The 19,975-nt window shown below is 43.2% G+C and overlaps 1 protein-coding gene across 25 annotated transcripts in view; it reads left to right on the top strand.

Annotated features, from left to right (window-relative positions):
* Positions 1-19,975, top strand: part of FNBP1 (formin binding protein 1) — an 89,202-nt gene that overhangs the window by 62,711 nt on the left and 6,516 nt on the right. For 6 of the 25 annotated variants that reach the window (XM_075578650.1, XM_075578651.1, XM_075578648.1 and 3 more), the window contains exons 7-12: positions 3,402-3,530; positions 4,332-4,478; positions 9,061-9,258; positions 11,084-11,266; positions 12,360-12,443; positions 17,077-17,091. In XM_075578650.1, coding sequence (XP_075434765.1) covers positions 3,402-3,530; positions 4,332-4,478; positions 9,061-9,258; positions 11,084-11,266; positions 12,360-12,443; positions 17,077-17,091 — 756 coding nt within the window. Of the gene's footprint in view, positions 1-3,401; positions 3,531-4,331; positions 4,479-9,060; positions 9,259-11,083; positions 11,267-12,359; positions 12,444-13,958; positions 14,007-17,076; positions 17,092-19,975 lie in introns of all 25 variants that reach the window. The other 19 variants (XM_075578659.1, XM_075578661.1, XM_075578662.1 and 16 more) reach the window with 10 other exon arrangements.

Here is a 19,975-nt window from a genome sequence, read left to right as displayed (position 1 = left end):
GCAGCACTGCCCTGGTGAACCAAAAGAAACCTTAGTCATGAAACATTTAACTCGTACACCATGTTACACACACGTGGTAAGTAGGCAAGCTTCAGCGTAGATGGGTCTTTCATCTGACGCGCGTTGCCATTTGTAAACCGCAGCAGAATGGTTATCAAATAAGAGGTTAAACCCCAATTCTTAAACTGTGTTGTAGGTATAAATTATATTCTAAACTCGCGCGTTACCTTCTCTCCTCCTATTCAGCATAGTGATAAGTGAGTTAACACAACGTTAGCAATGCACTCACCTCCATTCTCTTGAATAGAAGTTGATTCACTTTTAACTGTGCATAAACCCACTGCTCACCATGTTGAAAAATGATGCTAGCGTCCACCATTCCAGCTTTAAAAAAATAAATAATGTATATGTATCTGCCGGTAGGTAAGCAGCGAGTGTGAGTGTTCTTGCACAAGTAATACATTGGGTGTCACACAGAGTATTGTAATGTTTTTCTTCTGTCTGGATGGTTTGGGGTGGAAGCGTTCTCTGAGACCCGTGCTGGGAATTGAAGTTGTCTCCTCTTCCTGAGAATGGAATGTGGAAATATAGAGGCAGGGAGCCTGTCTGGATAGGTGGGAGGTTTTTGTATTTCATATGACCTAATCAGCCCAGGACAAAAAACCTCAGCCGCAGCAGCAGACTGCATGCTTTGTGTTGTGGGGTGCAGTCTGTTCTATTCTGTTCTTGTCAACATGAGCTATTAAATATATTACCCTTTGCACTGTTATAAAGAAATTGCAACAAAAGTGTCTTCAATACAAACTGAGGAATAACCCACAAATGTGTAGGAATGTCTTTCATAAAGTTGGGGAAATATGTGCACACATACTCAAACACATGTAGATATATATTTTTTAGGATACTTAAAACCCAACCTGGAATATTTTACGATATTTGAATTCCAACCTGGAAATTTCCCATAATAGAAACCATAGCAGTGCCTGTAAGATAATCTCGCCGTGTATTGTTTTTGGCCGAGAGAATGACTTGCATAGCACTGTACATTATAGCAGAACCCACTGATGAGTACACGCGCTCACTTATATCTTCTAGTGAATACCCTTTAGACGGCTTATTGTGATTCAGCAGAATTTAAAAAATAGTGTCAAACTTAGTTTTGTAGCTTTGCATTTGTAGCCCCCCCCCCTCTGGGGACCACTATTTGGTGTAAGTGGTTTACAGCCTTAATGGGTTAATCAGGTGGAATCACTCTGGTATCGCCTCTCCCCATGATGTGTTATAGGATATCTGGTGACCAGTGATGTCACCATAGGGTGATATAAGGGTATATATAGTTCCACCCAATGTTCTAGAAGCGAGTTCCTTTTAGAGTTCAGACCGAGGCCGATAGCAATGGCTCAAGATTGTTCTAGTGCGGAAATAGGAGTGCGCATCTGCTCAGCAGGAGTTCTCAGAGTAGCAGTTCCGCAGCATAATCGGATCGGCGCTACAGGAAAGTCCTTGCTAAATTCCCAATGCAATATGAATGGATGAAGTGTGCAGTACACAGTAAGGGGATACTGACGCCAGAAAACAGAGGGTATTCCCAACATGTGCCCACTTCAGATGGGGCAATATTGGCGCTATGTAGAAGATTACCAATCTAACCAATACTAAGGGAAACAAGCAAGAGTACCTTCCCAGAGTATGAGTGAGGCTACCAGGGAAAGAAGCACAGAGTAACTTATCATTTGCCACCACTTAATATGTCGAACGTGAATTATGTCCTTGTATGGCGAGCCTTCTAGACGGATGCAAATAAAGCTCTTGTTTGTACTATAAAGGTTCCTGGCGCCCATAATTATTCTATCTGCATATCCACGCCCGGCCTGCACCCACCCAGCACCCTGAACAGTTATTAGACTAACCCAAGTATGTAGCTCAACTCAATGTAAACTCCTTTGGAGCCGGGCAAGAAGCGTTACACATTCAATTAGAAAATTATTACATCTATAACCCAAAGAAATTAACTTATTAGTCGGTCGAAACAAACTCTTTCTCTATTGGCCTGTAGTAGCAGAACTGTTCTTTAAAATCAGGTAATGAGCAGACATGTCTTTTAGGGATTCTACTTGTCATAATTAATATTCCAGATGCCATCTGGTTCCTTCACCCCTAATTAAAAAAATAAGTTAAAGATGTCTTAAGGGAATAAAATGTATTAGACCGTCTCACTTTTCTCTATCTCTTGGCTTAGGATGCTCAATCAAATGTTGCAGCCACAGAGACAGCCAGCAAATATTATCATATTTAACTATTTAGTACTCTGTCTAAATTAGAAACACAACGTATGCCATCCCAAACTCTGAGTGAGGAGCCGGCCCTCCCAGATGAGTCGTGAGAGAGAGAGTTTGGTCACTTCTGTCCCAGCAGAGTTCTGAAGCCTTCTGGCAGAAGCAACAAGTTTCCATTTCTCATGAATAAACTATTCCATCTGCTGGTATTTCAAAGATGTGTTGTTTGGAAACTATTGTCTGTGTATCCAGGTCATGTGGAGATCAAAACGCAAGAACTAATGCAACCCAATTAGCGGTGAACTGCACCTGACTGCTGTGTACGTGGAACAGTTTGCCGAGCATTTTGTTTGTTCTAGATTTTGGTTTAGGTGTTCGTAAGATTAGGTTCTAATGGCAAAAACTTGGTATTCAGCCCATTGTGGGGTATAACATCCTTTGCACACAAGATGACGAGTGATCTTACCGCTTCTAGAATGATTGACCATTAATAGGCCATATTTCACAAGTAAAATAGGGGACAGTTAATAACACATTGTTAAACATGTTTTAGTTTGAGTGGGAGTTAACACAACGCTAACAATGCTATACCAACTTGCCACTATCCCACTCCAATAGGTGAGACTACTTATATGGGTTATGTGATATATTGTAACTACAATGAGAAGTCGAGATGCTACAACTGGGGTGTCCAACTCCCATCCTCAAAAACCACCAACAGGTTGAGTTTTAAGTCTCAAGTCTCAAGTTAAGTTTTTAGCCCTGCTTCAGCACAAGTTGCTCAATCAGTGGTTCAGTCTGAATGACTGACCCACCTGTGCTGAAGCAGGGATATCCCTAATATTTTTTTTATGCTACAAGTATTTTCTCATAGTACAGAACTGATTTATTAAACCACACGTGTAGGATATTGCTTGAACTGCTGCTTTGATATTCTGTTCATTTTATCATATGTCAAGTTTTCTATAAATTGAAGGGGGTGCCAAATTTGAGCTCATTTATGCAGATACCATGAGGTGCCTTAAACCTTTTTTTTTTTTTTAGATCAGAGAAGGGATTCAGCTAAATAAATGTGTTCCATATTGTCCTACAGTTCGTTTAATCCAACCGGATCTTACTCCTCAGGCACGACAACAAGCCCAAATTCGTCACCAGATGGCAGACGACAGCAAAGGCGACTACTCCTCTGTGTTACAGAAGTTTAATCGTGAACAGCACGATCATTATTACACACACATACCAGGCATCTTTCAGGTAAAATCTCACCAGCCCCATTGCTGCCAGAAATGTGTTGGATCGCTTAAATACTATATCTGCTTGCTATGCTTCCATGATATACAAACGTACTACTTATTGTGTAAATCGCTGGTTCCCAATCTGTTTGTACACTGTGCACCCCCTGCTACAAAATATTTGTTCTGTGAAACCCCTAATTAATCTTGTTGCCAACTCATCAGACTCTTAACAAAACTGTGTGTCTGATTTCGGGCAGTGTAGTGTCCTGAGCTCGTGGGGGGAACACACGCTTAATAAGGCCCCCACACTGCCCCTCAGTGTGTGCAGGTAGCATGGGGGGGTTTAGCTGTCACGCTCTGTGGGAGCTTCCAAAGTCACGCCCCACAATGCCTTGCTGCGGTGCATGCAAAGCATTGTGGGGGCCGACTTTGGAAGCTCTTGCTGCACGTGACATCTTGACCACCCCCCACTAAGGTGCAGTTTTGTGCCTTACTAAGTGTGCAGCCCCCACAATGGCTCAGGAACCCCTTTACAGACTGGGATTCACGATTGCGAACCGCTCGAGACACCTCACAAAACCCCCTATTAACAGTCACTGGTGTAAATGTCAGATCTAATGATATGGTAATAAATAATGCAATGTAAATCTGCTAATGGCTGCTCTAATGCAACCTGTGCTTTCAACATCTTGTATTTAATATATTTCCTAGACTCAGAAGTGTGTGTGTGTCCCGTGTTGGAACGAGTTATAAAAGGAGCACTATTTAGAAATCCCACAAGTCGCGTTTGTTTTGTGCTTACCATGTAATAACTTCCTAGAAACTGCAAGACATGGAGGAGAAAAGGATCGAGCGCATGGGAGAGTCCCTGAAAACATATTCAGACATAGACCGACAAGTGATCCCAATCATCGGCAAGTGTCTCGATGGAATAACCAAATCGTCCGAATCCATCAACGAGAAACAAGTAAGCAGCTGCCCTGGACAATGCCTGGGACTCCTTGTTTGCTGTGTTTCTGCTTGGCTGGTTCCTGTAATTTCCGATGCTTCAGTTTCAACAGAACTAGATCAATACAATTGGCCGGTGCCTTCTGACTCTTGGTAGTTTGTGGCTGCAGGAGAAGCACATAAGATATGGCTTGCTTTCTAATAGCTAAATTACTCCACTGGGCATTTCAGTGTGTGTGTGTTTGTGTGTGTTTGTGTGTGTGTTCCCACACCTAACACGCACCCCCCCCCCCACACACACACCCCCCCACACACACACACACTCTCCTCCCCACACACACAAACACTTCCCTCCCCACACACACAAACACTTCCCTCCCCACACACACACATACACCACACACGTGCATTTCAGCATACAGTAAGTAATAAGATAACTGAATGTCCCCGAAAATACTAATAGTATTGAAGTAACTCAGAAACAAACCTGACCTGTTGACTGTGTCTCTGTCTCTTTTGGAGTTCATCATTCCAATGTTTTCTGACCACCCCTTAATCCAGGGGTGCTCAACTCCCGTCCTTAACCCCCTCCCTCCACCTTCACCCCCCCCTCCCCCCAATAGGTCAGGTTTTCAGAAAATCCCAAAGACTGAGCCTCTGAGCCACCTTTGCGGAAGCAGTGATATCCTGAAAACCTGTCCTGTTGGGGCTTGAGGACTGGAGTTGAGCACCTGTGCCTTAATCCATAAACTCTTAAGGCTGACATGTTGTACTCCATCTGTTTTATACTGCACCTACAAAGCAAGCAGAACAATAAACTGTACAGCCCCTGATTCTTTCCTCACATCCAGCTCTGGGCAGCATACCAAATCATGGCTTCCACCTATGGCCACAGAGATACCTGTATCACTGCCAGGCCCCAGACTTCCTTCCGGCGCTGTGATTTGTTATCTCTGCGGCCTCCAGAGTCTTTCCTCTAACCCTGTTATCTGTTGTCCGGTACTGGGAAATCCTGGCCCAGTCAGGGGAGGGTGGGAGGAAGCGATGCTTATTGATTAAATGTTTTGTTGTAATAGGAATTTTAGCTTTCCTGTTACTCGGGTCAGTAAAAAGGCTGCTGTCGTCATTTGCCGTTTATTGTACACTTGCTCTCTCTTTTTCCACTCTTAACAAAGATTATTATTTTTCCTCTGTTGTTTTAATTGCATATGACTTATGTACAGATAGTTTAATATGATGGGTGAATGTTGGTACAATACAATATTGGAAAGAGGGTAGCGGGCGTAATAAAAGGAATTATTACCCTGAAGAGCTTGCGATCTAAGTAATATTAGAAATGCACAACCTTGGTGAGCTTTAAAACCCAATATTATTATTTATATACTTAATGGTTCCAACTGGAGGGCTGCTGGGAATTTGACCATAAATATAGAACAGAAAACAGAAGCCCCTATGCACATCCAATAGAATAAATGATTGAATTGAATTTGTTTTTATATCTTCTAATAAGTAAGGGTCATTTAGGTCAATATTTTGGTAAAATGTTACGGCTGCTACCATGTCACGGTAAACCCTGTCAGCAGCTTCCTACACTACCAATGTTATATACCGTGTTCTTTAACCTTTGCAGCAGTCCATAAACTGGCACTTTATTCTAAAGATCAGTGTTTTTCAACAGGGGTTCATATGAACCCGTGGCTTCCCCAGGCATCTATAAAGGGTTCCCTGAAATTTTTAGATAATTTGACAATTGAACCCAATGCATGAGTATTGACAATGCATCTGATCTCAGACGCGCTATTAGAGAGGGTTGGGGTTCCGTACAATGCATCTGATCTCAGACGCGCTATTAGAGAGGGTTGGGGTCCCTTACAATGCATCTGATCTCAGACGCGCTATTCGAGAGGGTTGGGGTTTCTCAGAATTTCACAATATAATTATAGGGTTTCTTAACCCCCCAATTTTTTTTTTTTTTTTTTTTTTTTTTTGTTACACACTGCTATCTATAGATTATCTTTTTTCACCACTTTTTATTGCATTTGTTTTTTTAACCAGTTTTAATTGCACTGTTGCTCATGTTTGGCACATAAAGCGATTCTTAATTTTAACCCCTTAGGTAGCGCATACATATCTCGCATCCATTGCTATTGACAAGCTCATTGTTTTTGTTTTATATTCTTTATGCAGTGAAGTAAATTCAAAGGACACTGTTTAACATTGGTACTGTACTGTATGAACTTGCTGAAAGTTCCTTGATGTGGAATTCAGCTTAATATATTTTAGGCCAAATGGTTGAACTAAATTAATCTTATCAGAATAATTTATGAGTAAATTAAATAATTTATTATATTGGATGTGCACTTGAGGCTTTTCTATTTCCTGTTGTAATCTAAGTAATATGTTGGAATGCATACAAACTGTAGAAGCAAATGTAATGGCTATTTTCCCTGTCCGATGGGTTACAACACATTGCTTAGCAGTGAAAAGGTAAGGCTATCCGTTCGTGACAAAACATGACTTTATTAAGAAGGCAGTATGTGCTCTACAGATCAGGCTTCTGGGAAATGTAACTAATTGCAAAACGTTTTAGTCTTATGATTTCTAACTACATACAGAGGTTTTAGCCGGGACCAGATATAGCTCAGATTTTGTATATTCCTCCTAATATTAACAAAAAGTCTACAAATGAGGTTGTTGGAAGCCGTATTTGGAATGAATCTGTATATGGACCTTTCACATGGATACATTTAGTCTTGTAAACTGGTTCCACATGCAGCCACTGCTTTTTTTTTCACAGTATTGGATGGTCACCCTACCCCTGTAGTTCCCGGAGTATAATGTGGCATATTCTACATGTATATTACATTTATTTTTTCCCTACCTAAATGCAGTTCAGAGCTTACCTTGTCTTAGTTTAATTGTTACATGATTGGATTTGCAGCTGAGCCTGGTCTGATGGTCTGCTACTTTCTGATCCCTTCTTGCCTGCTACTGTCAGACTCCCAGCAACTGTACTCCGAGATTACACCGAGCAAGAAGGAGATTCTTCTAGCCTCTATCTGATCTAGCCTGGATGACGTATTCCTTTCTAAATGTTATTCCTTGACTGCACTAAGAGGGACATGACAGAAAATCCTCATTAATGAGATAAATACCACATCGTCTTTTCCTTATTGCTGTTACACCCTTGTGCGAGTTCTCCAGCCCTTCTAAAAGTCCAGATCTTCTTTAGCACCTCACAAAGATGACATTACCTGATGGCAGGTTGGCAAAGATGATCTGGGTATGCAGAAAATCAGATTAAGGCCGCTAACATCCCTTTTAGTGCTCAGGTGACTAGGCTCCACCAGCCTTGAAGGGGTTAAAGAGCAAAAGCAGCTCTCTGCTGAGTTATGGCCCATTTTGTAGCGTGAAGGATGTTCATTATTGTCACAGATGTTCTGCAAGTACGGAATCTCCTTGTGGACTCAGATTCTTGCATCTTAAATAACTGTTCCTCTTGGTTGTTTGTATTTCTTTACCAGTGCTTAATGCTGACAGCATAATGATAGAGCAGAGGTTTTTAATCCAACTACTGCATGAAATTGTGGTGTAAACCAGGAAAACATAAAACCTGGTCCTCGAGTCGAGTGTTGAACGTAAGATTTCCACACTCCAGCTGTCCTTGAGCACCACTTCAAATACCATAGATGTTTCTACTGGGATACTTGCACTGTTCCTGTTATCTGTCCTTGTCACCCAGGGGCGTGCTATTGTGATGGTTTGCCATTCATTGGCTCACATGAGTGGAGGTCTGCTGCTGCACCACATGGTATCACACTTCACACAACTTTCCTAACTGTAGACTAGGAGTGGGGAACTCCGTAGTCAAGGGCCACCAACAGGTCAGGTTTTCAGGATATCACTGCTTTAGCACAGGTGGCTCAGTTAGACTGTGCCACCTGTGCTGAAGCAGGGATGTCCTGAAAACCTGACCTGTTGGTGGCCCCTGAGGACTGGAGTTGCTCACCCCTGCTGTAGACCAAACCCAGAAATTGGGTGTGTGGGTGTGTGTGGGTGTGTGTGGGTGTGTGTGGGTGTGTGTGGTGTGTGTGGTGTGTGTGTACACATCCAACTTGTGATGTGTAATGCTTTAACCTGCTAATTTATCAACTATGGATTTTTAAGAGGGGAATCCCATGAAATACCTCCGTCAATTATATCCTCAAAGAGGAGGATTTCTTTGAGATTAGGGGGTTGCACAACTGAGTTGCATACAAGGCTATAGTTTGAACCAAATTATTGGCAGTGCCCCAGCCTTCAGTTCTGGTATTAAACCATCTTTCCATTGCAACTCAAAAGTTGTTGAAAGTGTATTGCAGCTGAGTGCACAATTGGAAGTGCACATACACTCGTTTGAATGCACATGCTGTAGGTGTTCGCCTGCAGGTGAGCTGTGTACTAGAGTGAGATGTTTGAGAATGAGCGTGATCTACTTGCATTGAGCTTGTTTTAGAAGACTCCTAACCTTCTCACTTGGAATGTTTTAATAATAGAGTACCATGGTTCGTGTTACCTCTTGTGGGATCCACGGTCACTGTACATTCTCCATGTCATTTCAGGACTCTCAGACGGTCATAGAATCCTTTAAATCCGGGTTTGAGCCACCTGGAGACGTGGACTTTGAAGATTTCACGCAGTCCCTGAAACGTACAGTGTCTGACACCAGTCTCTCCAACTCTAAGGCTGATGGGAAATCTGAACCAAAAGTCCCCGCCAAATCCCGTGTCAAACTGTGGCCATTCATCAAGAAAAACAAGGTACTGATTTCCAGTGCCAACAAGGTTTCTTAATGCTTAAATCCCTACCGTTTTAATTCCAGCTGTTAAATCTTTTTGTAAAGGTTTGTTTTGGAAATGCTTAAGTTATTTCTGTTGTATTTGTTTGATATTCCTTTAGTTTAATTTATTTTATATTCTGTTTTGATCATGGTTTTTTATGTTTGATACCGCAATGTGTTGCATTCATAGACTGCATGCTAACATCTCACTTCAACCAACTGTTTATACCACTGGTTATAAACATGCGTGACTTCTAAGTGAGCTTTCATTTATCAAACTGTGCAGCTGCTGGGTTAGTGGGTACTTACAGAATCAAATGCTTAACACCTTCAGTCCTGAGTTATTATACTGTCTGATTGGCATCAGATAACCCACGGATACAAATTCGCCTACGTAGCATATGCTTGGGATTGATGGACCGTAATTTGAATGCAACCAACTATATAAAGGCCGTCCAAAGTTTTTATAAAAGCCAAAGGAGGTAATCGTCATTGACATGACTCCTTCAGTTATTGCTCAGGGATGAAGGTGTTCATATTGCAAACACTTGAATGTGGGATTACCCGGTTCGGGGTGAGTCCTGGTGTGCCTTATTGCCATCGCAATCTTCTGCCAACTTCCAGCAGCCGCGTGCACCCAGAATTCATGAGCAGAAGCTGAAGTTAAAATGGGGGTGGGCAACGCCAGTCCTCAAGGGCCACCAACAGGTCTGGTTTTCAGGATATCTCTGCTTCAGCACAGGTGGCTCAGTCTTCGACTGAGCCACTGATTGGGCCACCTGTGCTGAAGCAGAGACTGATTGAGCCACCTGTGCTGAAGCTGGGATATCCTGAACCTGACCTGTTGGTGGCCCTTGAGGACTGGAGTTGCCAACTCCTGGGTTAAAAGCATGTACAGCAACTGTCTCGCCACATTCAGATGTTTTCTGGTTCTTGAACCCTAACTTGTATAACTTGAAATTGCATCCTCACTTTCCCACCCATCATGCTCTCCTTCTAGTTGTTCACCGCGGTGCATGTTGGCATTCAGAACTCCAAGGCTGGGCCTTTGCCCAAAGAAGCATCTTTCTCTTGACTTACTTTCAGCTACACTAGAAAACATACCTGTAGCCCGCTCACTGCCTTCAATGGGGCTATTATTAATTGTGGCACAAAATCATCCCATGGTACTAATTAGGACATGTCCGAATTAGCTTGCAAGCTGTCGGGAGTACCGTTCCGTTTCAGAGGGTTCCTGTGCTACATTTTGTGTGGAAACCCTCAATATGGAGGCAGAGGAAACACTGGTATTTGCATACCCAATTACTTCCAGTCTACGGGAACCTTTTGTATCCAAGTCTGACGTCTTAACCACTGCATCAATTGCGTAGCTTAGAAGATGAACTTCAATACCAGGAGGCCTGTTTTTTACGACTGCTTTTGGATATGTTAAATTAGACCTCTTTTCGCCTGAGAGAGAGAGGAGTCTGTGAAGCAGTGACGGGCCCTGTGGATGCCGCTTGTAGTTTGCATGGGAAGATTTGCACGGCTTTGCTTTCTCTCCCCATATGTTTTCATCAAAGGCATGGCTCATCCTTACATCTCATCCATCTTCTCTTAACATGGGTGCATTTTCCTTTTTCTTGCCAAACCATGACTGTTACATATCGACTAAATCCTTGATTTTTATACCATTGGTTTGGAATAAATATTGTTTAATCCTCATTTTGATTTTTTTTTGTTTGTTTTTCCCCCCCCCTTTTTTTTTTTTGTTGTATCTTTTTATTTGATTTATATTCTATCACTATTCCTTCTCTTATACATAGCTTATGTCCCTTCTAACATCCCCTCATCAGCCCCCTCCTCCTCCCCCTGCCTCTGCCTCACCCTCTGCTGTTCCCAACGGCCCCCAGTCTCCCAAGCAGCAAAAGGAGCCCCTCTCCCATCGCTTCAACGACTTCATGACCTCCAAACCCAAAATCCACTGCTTCAGAAGTCTAAAACGCGGGGTAAGTTGTGCTCTGGTTATCTCTCACTCGCTGTCCATGGTGCCCTCGTTCTTCTGTTGCACGAACAGTTCTAAAGGGCTCATTTTATCTGTCCGTGAATCCGTCCTTATTTTGTGTCTGTAATAACTGTGACTGTGGAAAACTCAAACCCGCCGAGTGACGTCTATCTGCACTGTTCCCAGGATTATTGTCCTTTTCACAGCCATTATATGCCAATCCCACAATGTATTTTTGTCCCTTAAACCTTGATAGTTGATCAATTCAGTAGACTTAGATATACATATACAGTGTAGCTATATACCGTATATATCATCATTGGTATCCTGAATAATAATGTAGCAGCGTTCCCATGATGAGTAGCTTGGCCATCTTCAGATGAAACTGAATATCAGTATCTCTGATATCAGCCTGTGACCTATCCCTTCCCAATATAAGTGTATCATTCACATGAACAGTGTCCCAGCTGCTTTCTGTGTCAGAGACCAGCACATTGGGAGGGGGATACACAACTAGAAATAAAAATAATCCATTCCTTTTATAGATGCCCCTTTAACCAAGATCCCGCTATATACTTCGACTTATGCTGGTAGGATTGCCAAAAATAGGTGCAATATAAAGTACCTTAATATACCAAGTAAGTGCTGGTGATTAACAGGGTGTGCTACATTTTCACCCGCAATCAGACTAAAAAAAGTATAAGAAACGAAGAGGACTAAAAATGAAGCATCTTTTATATTTCCTGCATTCCTGTGCCGGTCTCTGTCATTGAGAAGGTTGTCTGCCTTAAAGCATAACTGTAATGTTACAGAGCGGAGCATTGCCTGGCAAAGGCTGTGACAGACAAACCCATTATACATTCTCATCACCGTCATTCTTTTCTATGGCACATGCAGCTTTTATTAAAATGTAATGCTGCTGTGCCAGAATACGCCAGCGTGGGAGGCGGTGTAGCCAGCGTGGGAGGCGGTGTAGCCAGCGTGGGAGGCGGTGTAGCCAGCGTGGGAGGCGGTGTAGCCAGCGTGGGAGGCGGTTTACACGCAGTACTGCTGGCTGAATTAACGTTTTGCTTCTTTCCTTGCGGACTTGCCGGCAGACTCGGTCTGCGTATTTTCACAAAGGCATCATGAAGAGGACTTTAGGGAAGCCCACGTGTGCCTTTGAGGCTAGGGAATATGTTGTAAGTCTGACTGTGACGGACAGACAGCCGGCCCCTGCAGTCACTAACACCAGTTACAAGAGCATCATTGCAGCACTGTGATGTAGACAAGGCGCACTCGGCAAACCATGCCCTTTGCATGTCCTAAATTCATAAACCTTGAGAATGAATTCTGCTGGTTCCTGGCTGTCATTAGTTCACTGGACAGCAGTGCTTGGTAAGGGACCAGTGACCAGAGAGCTGCTACCAGAAAAACAGCAGGATGTTTTTATTTATTTTTTGGTCAGATCCATGATGTCTAAAGCTTTGACCTTCAATTCTCCTTTATACGCAGATGACCTGTGTTTGGAGACGATTATAAACGTCCCTTCCACTAGCCTCTCAGAATTATTTCTGCAAATGTTCACAGAATATGTTTGGTCTCTGCTCTCTGTCTTGTGCTATTGAATCTGCAGAGCTGTGCCGTGTGTATCACAGACTAAAATCACTGTCCCAAACTGACAGCCTGAAATACAGGGATTTACCTAGTAATGATGTTTTTGGAAACCAATAATATGTAAGCCCACCGCATTGATATTAATTTCACATATACAAAAACAAAAGTACACGGGCCCGTTTCCATAGTGGGGGGGGGGGGGGGGGTTGCCGATGGCTTTGCTGTCACAGTGGGCAGGGATTAGACAACTGATTAATTCCTTAATGTGGCAAGGTCAAACCTTTTTCAAATTGCATTCCAGTTAACTCCTAAACTGCTAGAGATTGTTCTCGGACTCTCTACCAGAGAAGGTGTGGTTACATTTCACTGTTTGTGAGCTACGTGTTGGAAGTTTGCATACCATGTACTCCTGTGCGAGACATAGCAGTGCCCGAAACACATTTGACATGTATTAACATTACTTTGATTGCCCTTAGACCAAGTGTGGCCAACTCCAGCCCTCAATGGCCACCAACAGGTCAGGCTTAGACTGAGCCACTGAATGAGCCACCTGTGCTGGAGCAGGGATATCCTTAAAACCTGACCTGACCTGGAGGCCTGGAGTTGGCCTCCCTGCCTTAGGCCGAGTCCATAGAAGGACAGGCCGCGCTGAGCCATGCGGACGCTCCGCGCTGAGCCCCTGCATCCTCAATGAGGATGCCTTGAGAGGGGGCTCACGCGAGCGTCCGCAGGCGTGCTGAGGCGCTGGATTTTTCAGCCGACAGCCAAGCTGTTTTTCAGATCGCTGTCGGCTGAAAACATCCAATCAGCGCGGAGCAGCGTCAACGTCACGGCGCCCTGACGTCGGCGCCGTGACGTTGACGTCGGTGCGTCGCGGGCGATTGGCCCAGCGACGTCACTGCCCCGCCTCCCTCAGTCTCCCCCCGCCTCCGATCGCGCCCGCTAGCTCGCCTGCATGGGCATGAAATCGCGCAGATTTCAGCAGGCGAGCCTCAGCGTCAGCGCGGTCCAGCCCTGCTTCCCCTTCTATGGCCCCAGCCTTAGACAGATATATGGCATATTGAGTGTTTGATACCTTTCACATTTTATGTAATGTGTAGCAAAACGACCAAGGAGGAATCGCCAAGTGCTGGAAAACCACACTGCAGGTTGTAATGCCATGAATGTGTTTTGTATGGCACTAGTGTGAACCTTACAGGAACCTGTAGTAATGATGTGTTGGTAAAATGTAGCCTCCATGTGAGCTTTAGTAAATGCTGAGTAGGTGATGCTCAGGAGATGTGTGCGCTCCTGACCATGTGTCTGTATGCATCTGTATCCAGGTCCAAAACGGTCTTTGTCAGATCTATGCGAAAGTTCACAAGCGGGTTGCTCTGGCCATTCATATATTCAGATGGCAACACTGTACGTACAATCGGGGTGTAGTCTGATTTAATAATATATGTATTGGAATTGCTAAACTGGGATAACACCAAGCAATGTAACTCCCCATCAAAATACCGTGTATAACATTGGCCGCCTCTGCATGTAGCGCTTATTGTATTCTATGCTTTCATTTTCCTAAATCAGCAGGGCAGTTCACATTTGCAGCATTTCTCTTTATAATAACTTTCATTGTTTTTTTTCTCCTAATGGGATTTAAAGCGCGTCACAGTTACATTATAGCGCACGGTAAGCAGCGCATAGGATTTGTAAACACACAGTCTCTGTCCAGAGGAGCTTACCAGATGTCCAGATGTTTTTGGTGCCTGAGGCACAGGGAGATAAAGTGAGTTGCCCAAGGTCACAAGGAGCTCTCCACTCCCTTCTCTCTTTCCTTCCCCCCTTTCTCGTTCCTTCCCCCCTTCTCTCTCTTTCCTCCCCCCATCCCTCTTGCTTTCCTCCCCATCTCTCTCCTTCCCTTATCTCTCTGCTCCCCTTCCCTTCTCTTTTCCCCCCCCTTTCTTCTCTTTCCTCTCCTCCTCCTCCCTTCTCTCTTTCCTCCTCCGTTCTCTTTTCCTCTCCCTTCTCTCCCTCTTTTCCCCTCCCTTCTCTCCCTCTTTTCCCCTACCTTCTCTCCCTCTTTTCCCCTACCTTCTCTCCCTCTTTTCCCCTACCTTCTCTCCCTCTTTTCCCCTACCTTCTCTCCCTCTTTTCCCCTCCCTTCCCCCTCCCTTCCCCCCCCCTCTCTCTCTCTCTCTCTCTCTCATTCTCATTCTCATTCTCTCTCTCATTCTCATTCTCTCTCTCATTCTCATTCTCTCTCTCATTCTCATTCTCTCTCTCATTCTCATTCTCTCTTATATTCTCTCTCTCTCTTATATTCTCTCTTTCTTATATTCTCTCTTTCTTATATTCTCTCTTTCGAGAGAATGAAAGGGAGAGGTTGACCAGAGAGAAGAGGGGGGAGGAGAGAGAGATATTATATTGTTGTCTTCCCCCAGAAAAGCTTCCATTGTAGGATTTTGATGTTTCCGACACAATAATATAAAGATCATGGGCGGCACACAGATTGTTCTCCCTCCCCTTCTACCAGGGAACACGTGCTCCTGGTGATATAGATACATGCATTTGGTATCATCTCCATGTCATTGCATTAACTGCTCTCCATCTGCTACACTGCTTGGTTATTGTGGGAATCCAGTTCCTCCGCTACACAGAGAAGAGTGAGGCGTCACACACGAGGCCCACAACTACATTAGAAACGATGAGCAGCCCCTAATGAGCATTTCTCCAGAACTTAGTCACTATGACTAGTTTTATGATTTCATGCATTTCAAAGCCTTATACAACTAGTATGATCTATTATTGTGTTTTTACAAAAGCTCAGGGTTTTGTGTGTGTAATTGTATAGATGTTCTTTCTTTTGTAGTGTAGCCAAAGTTGGTATACTATTTTAAGATGTGACTGCAACTAGAACCAGACTTATGGGACTTTAATGCATTTTTATACATGTGATAATTCTCTGTTTAGAGAAATCCTGACATTATTTACCCAGTGCCTGATGACGATGCCTCTGAAATAATGTGATCTATCCCGAGATGAGCACGAAGAAAATTATATTAACCGCTCTGAGTTCAAAGCTCTCTTCTTTCTTTTTAATTAAGCCCTATTTAGAATCCAGGCATTAAATAAATGCCCTGCATTGTACTGTTCTCCAAAGATTGCTTTGTATGCCTTGCTAGAAGATTCCCCAGCACTGCCAGCCTCAGTTTGGCTCAGCCTGATTGAGACAACTGTGCTGAAGTAGGGATATCCTGAAAACCTTACCTGTTGGTGGCCCTTGAGATCTGGAGTTGCCCACCCCTGTCGTAAGGTTGAAGAGAAACATTTTAGGGTTTATGGAGATTGAAGTCCCCCGTACCCCCCCGCCCCATTCATTTTTTTTTACATTTAATTATATATATATAATATATATACGCACACACACGCAACATCACAGCTCCTAAAGATTGTTTGCGCTGCTTTCTATTAATGTAGCCACTGGCCGATTTGCAATGCAAGAGAGTAAATATACAAGATTCTCTTAAGGAAGGTCTTGCAAAGACTGATGCAAGTTATGGTGGAAGATCCTCTGGCAGTCGCCCCTGTAAACTACTTGGCACTGGAAAGATTGTAGGACTTTGCCAATACAAAAATGTATATATATTTCTGCTGGTGGGAATTTGTTAACCAATAGTCTTTACCACCAGCTCCATGTAATATTAAGTCCATACAGACAGCTGTGAATTGGAGGCATAGAGAGGCAACAAATAAAGTTGTATTCTGTCAACGCGAATATATCTGCAAGGATAGCAGATAAAGAACATATAGCAACCCGGGGAAATACAATTTGAGCGTTCATGCAATTGTTTGACTCCAGTGAGATTATTGGAAATATTATTTGTGAGGTTGGAAATAATAGTTGCATATTCTATGTTCCTCACGTCCTAGAAAGACTCACACAGCCGTGCCAGGAACAATAACCAGAACAACACCCTCTTCACACAGCTGCTATGATGATAACAAATGTAGGGACAGTTTGACATAGTGAGTGAGCATCTTACCTTGTGAACTTTTGCGTGGGTTCTGCTGGATGTTACATTATTGTCACCCAGTTATTGTGTTGTGGTGTTAGAATACTTACAGCTCCAACCTAGATCAAACATCAAAACATTCATCTTCTGCTGATGTGCTCTTGTTTTTTCTCTCTCTCCTTTTCTCTCTTTATTTTCATGCCCCTTCAATTATTCCATGAAGCTTTCTCTCAAGCTGGTAAGAACTGTTACAGCATGCACGTCCAGTGTTATTCCCAGCAAATCTAGAGGCGCAACCAGAGGCATGGAAATCTTTTGTAATCACAAAATTGTCATTTATTGCCATGTCATTGCCTATTTTTGGGCAATAAGACACTGAAGGGGGCCGGCGTTATCATAACTGCAGTGCCTCGCTGTTACAATGGGAAGATTATTTTGTGCATTTTTGATGTCCGGGTTGGTTGTGCCTCTGGTAACGTCTTGTGTTCTTTGTCCATGATGAAGCATGCGTTTCTGTGCGTTTCTGTGCGTTTTTTTGTTTGTTTGTGTGTGTGTCCTGCCAATGATGTGTTACATGTGTGTTTGTAAACTTCTGTCCTGTGTTTGTTCAGCGTGAGTTTTATGTGTTTTTTAATCATATAACCTGAATTGCTTTAGCCCAATCTAAAGGAGTTAAGAGGTTCACGTATCATTAATCTACTGAAAAATTAACTGCAATTGATTTTGATTGTAGCTTTGTCTTTCTTTTGGTAACTTGAGATTGGAAAGTAATGTCACCTAGATCAGGGATGGCTAACCAGTCCTCAAGGGCTACCAACAGGCCAGGTTTTAAGGATATCCCTGCTTCAGCACAGGTGGCTCAATCAGTCCCAGCGTCAGCAGAGGTTGCTGTCTTTGACTGAGCCACTGATTGAGCCACCTGTGCTGAAGCAGGCATATCCTGAAAACCTGACCTGTTGATGGCCCTTGAGGACAGGAGTTGGTCGCCCCTGTTCTAGCAGTTAATGGCTTAAAGCTGGAAACAAAATTTGGATCAGACAGTGTGCTGTTGATATCTGGTAAAGTTGAGACAGACACTGGTAGACGAGCAGCGTCTTATAGCTTTAACATCTGGGTATAGACGGCAAGAAACTGCTGCACAAGATCCAGAAAACATGTCTGCTACTTAAATTTACAGACGAGAAAGGGGCAGGCGGCACTACACTAATAAACAACTAGGTAATATTGAAACCTGTTATATAAATAGGGTGCATGAGAATACTTTCCCTTAAAGTCCTATGGTGATGGTCAATAGTGTGAATTCCCAGACATTTGTAATTGCAAAAAGTGCAAGTATACCTAAAGAAATATACAGCTCAGCGTGCAACCTCTGTTTTTCCTACAATCATTGGCATTTCTAGGTTAATGTTTGCAAACCTCTGGTGTGAAGGGGTTATTTTATTAACCCCTCTGTTACGCTATTACCGCTGGAGCATTGGAGTTAAGTTGCCATAACCCCTTGAACAAATGTATTGTCCGCATTGAATATGCGCCAGAGAGAGTAATCCTTGCAGCATAGCTACCAAGCAATCCATAACCACTTCTACAAATGCTGTGTTTTCATATTATTTGCTTGGTTGTGTTAATGAAGCAGGTCTCTGTTTAGTGGTACCCTTCTATCTAGTGCAGGGGTGGGCACCTTCAGTCCTCAAGGGCCACCAACAGGCCAGGTTTTCAGAATATCCCTGCTTCAGTACAGGTGGTGCACCCTTTGACTGAGCCACTGATTGAGCCACCTGTGCTGAAGCAGGGGTATCCTGAAAACCTGACCTGTTGGTGGCCCTTGAGGACTGACGTTGCCCACCCCTGATGTTATTACATGATCAGTTGCACATTTAAAATATCTCTCACATTATTAGGAGAGGTTTAAAATTACAAAATAGTCCAGAACGCACATCTGTTTCCTGGGAAAACTATTAAACTTCAGTGGGTTAAAAAAATAAAGACAAAATCTGCAACAACTAACCAAATAAATTGAGAATGGTGCACAGTATGTAGGTACTGTGTATGTTCAAGTGCTATTGTTCTGCATTACTACTCCAATTATAACCATGAGTAAAAAAGGAACATTTCAGGGGCTTGTGCATCTCTTCCTCCGGTGGGCTCAGGAGGCGGTGAGCATCCAAACGCCTCATTCCATTGCATTTTATAACATTATGTATGTATGAATTCAAAAGAAATAAGTAAAGATCCGTCCTTGTTTGGTTTCAGGCATGCAGCAATTTGCATCAACCAGATCTGGTACTGGCTTCCACATCACTCATTGTCCACATCACTCATTGTTTCAGCCTGATGATTGTCACCATTGTCTGCAGCAGTCTTGTTGGCTGGAAGCGAAGTGATCAGTGTTTTGACTGTAAAACATGTTGAGATGATTTATTATTACTCTGTAGAGCTCTTGCCTACTCTTGCTTTGACCTTGATAACCTTAGGACAAAGCATTGTTCCCCTTCGTGTCCTGTAGGCGTGTCTAGTATAGGAACGTACGACTGCCTTCCCAATTCAGACTCCATTTACAGAGGCCTCCTGCGCCACCTAGGGTTCAAATCCGAACACCAGGGAACCGTGAATGCCACATGTAGGATTACCTCCTAGAATTTGAAATTTAAAGTGGATCTCAACAACCACAGCATCATTTATATTGAAATGTCCATATTTATCTTCCTGTAAGAAGATGCATTAAAAGCCTCAGTGAATCCTATTTGTTTTATGTAGGATATTGTTTCACTTCTACAATTATTACCATTAGCTGAATGCTCCACACGTTTACCCTACACATAAACCTTATCCTTGGACATCGCAAAGCTAAAATCTCTACAAGGACTTGCTGAGTCAGACTTTTTGATGATATAGACCAGGGATGGCGAACTCTAGTCCTCAAGGGCCATCAACAGGTTAGGCAGTCGTTGATTGAGCCACCTGTGCTCTAGCTGGGATATCCTGAAAACCTGACCTGTTGATGGCCCTTGAGGACTGCAGTTGGCCAACCCCCTGATATTGACTGTGTAACACTAGCATTTTGCGAGGAAGTTAAATGAAAGGAACACAGTCACTGTGGAGCATTGCTCTAAACATAACTATTT

This window comes from Ascaphus truei, chromosome 21 (assembly GCF_040206685.1).
Source record: "Ascaphus truei isolate aAscTru1 chromosome 21, aAscTru1.hap1, whole genome shotgun sequence".
Taxonomy (NCBI): Eukaryota; Metazoa; Chordata; class Amphibia; order Anura; family Ascaphidae; genus Ascaphus; species Ascaphus truei.
This window is presented reverse-complemented; position numbering and strand designations above follow the sequence as displayed.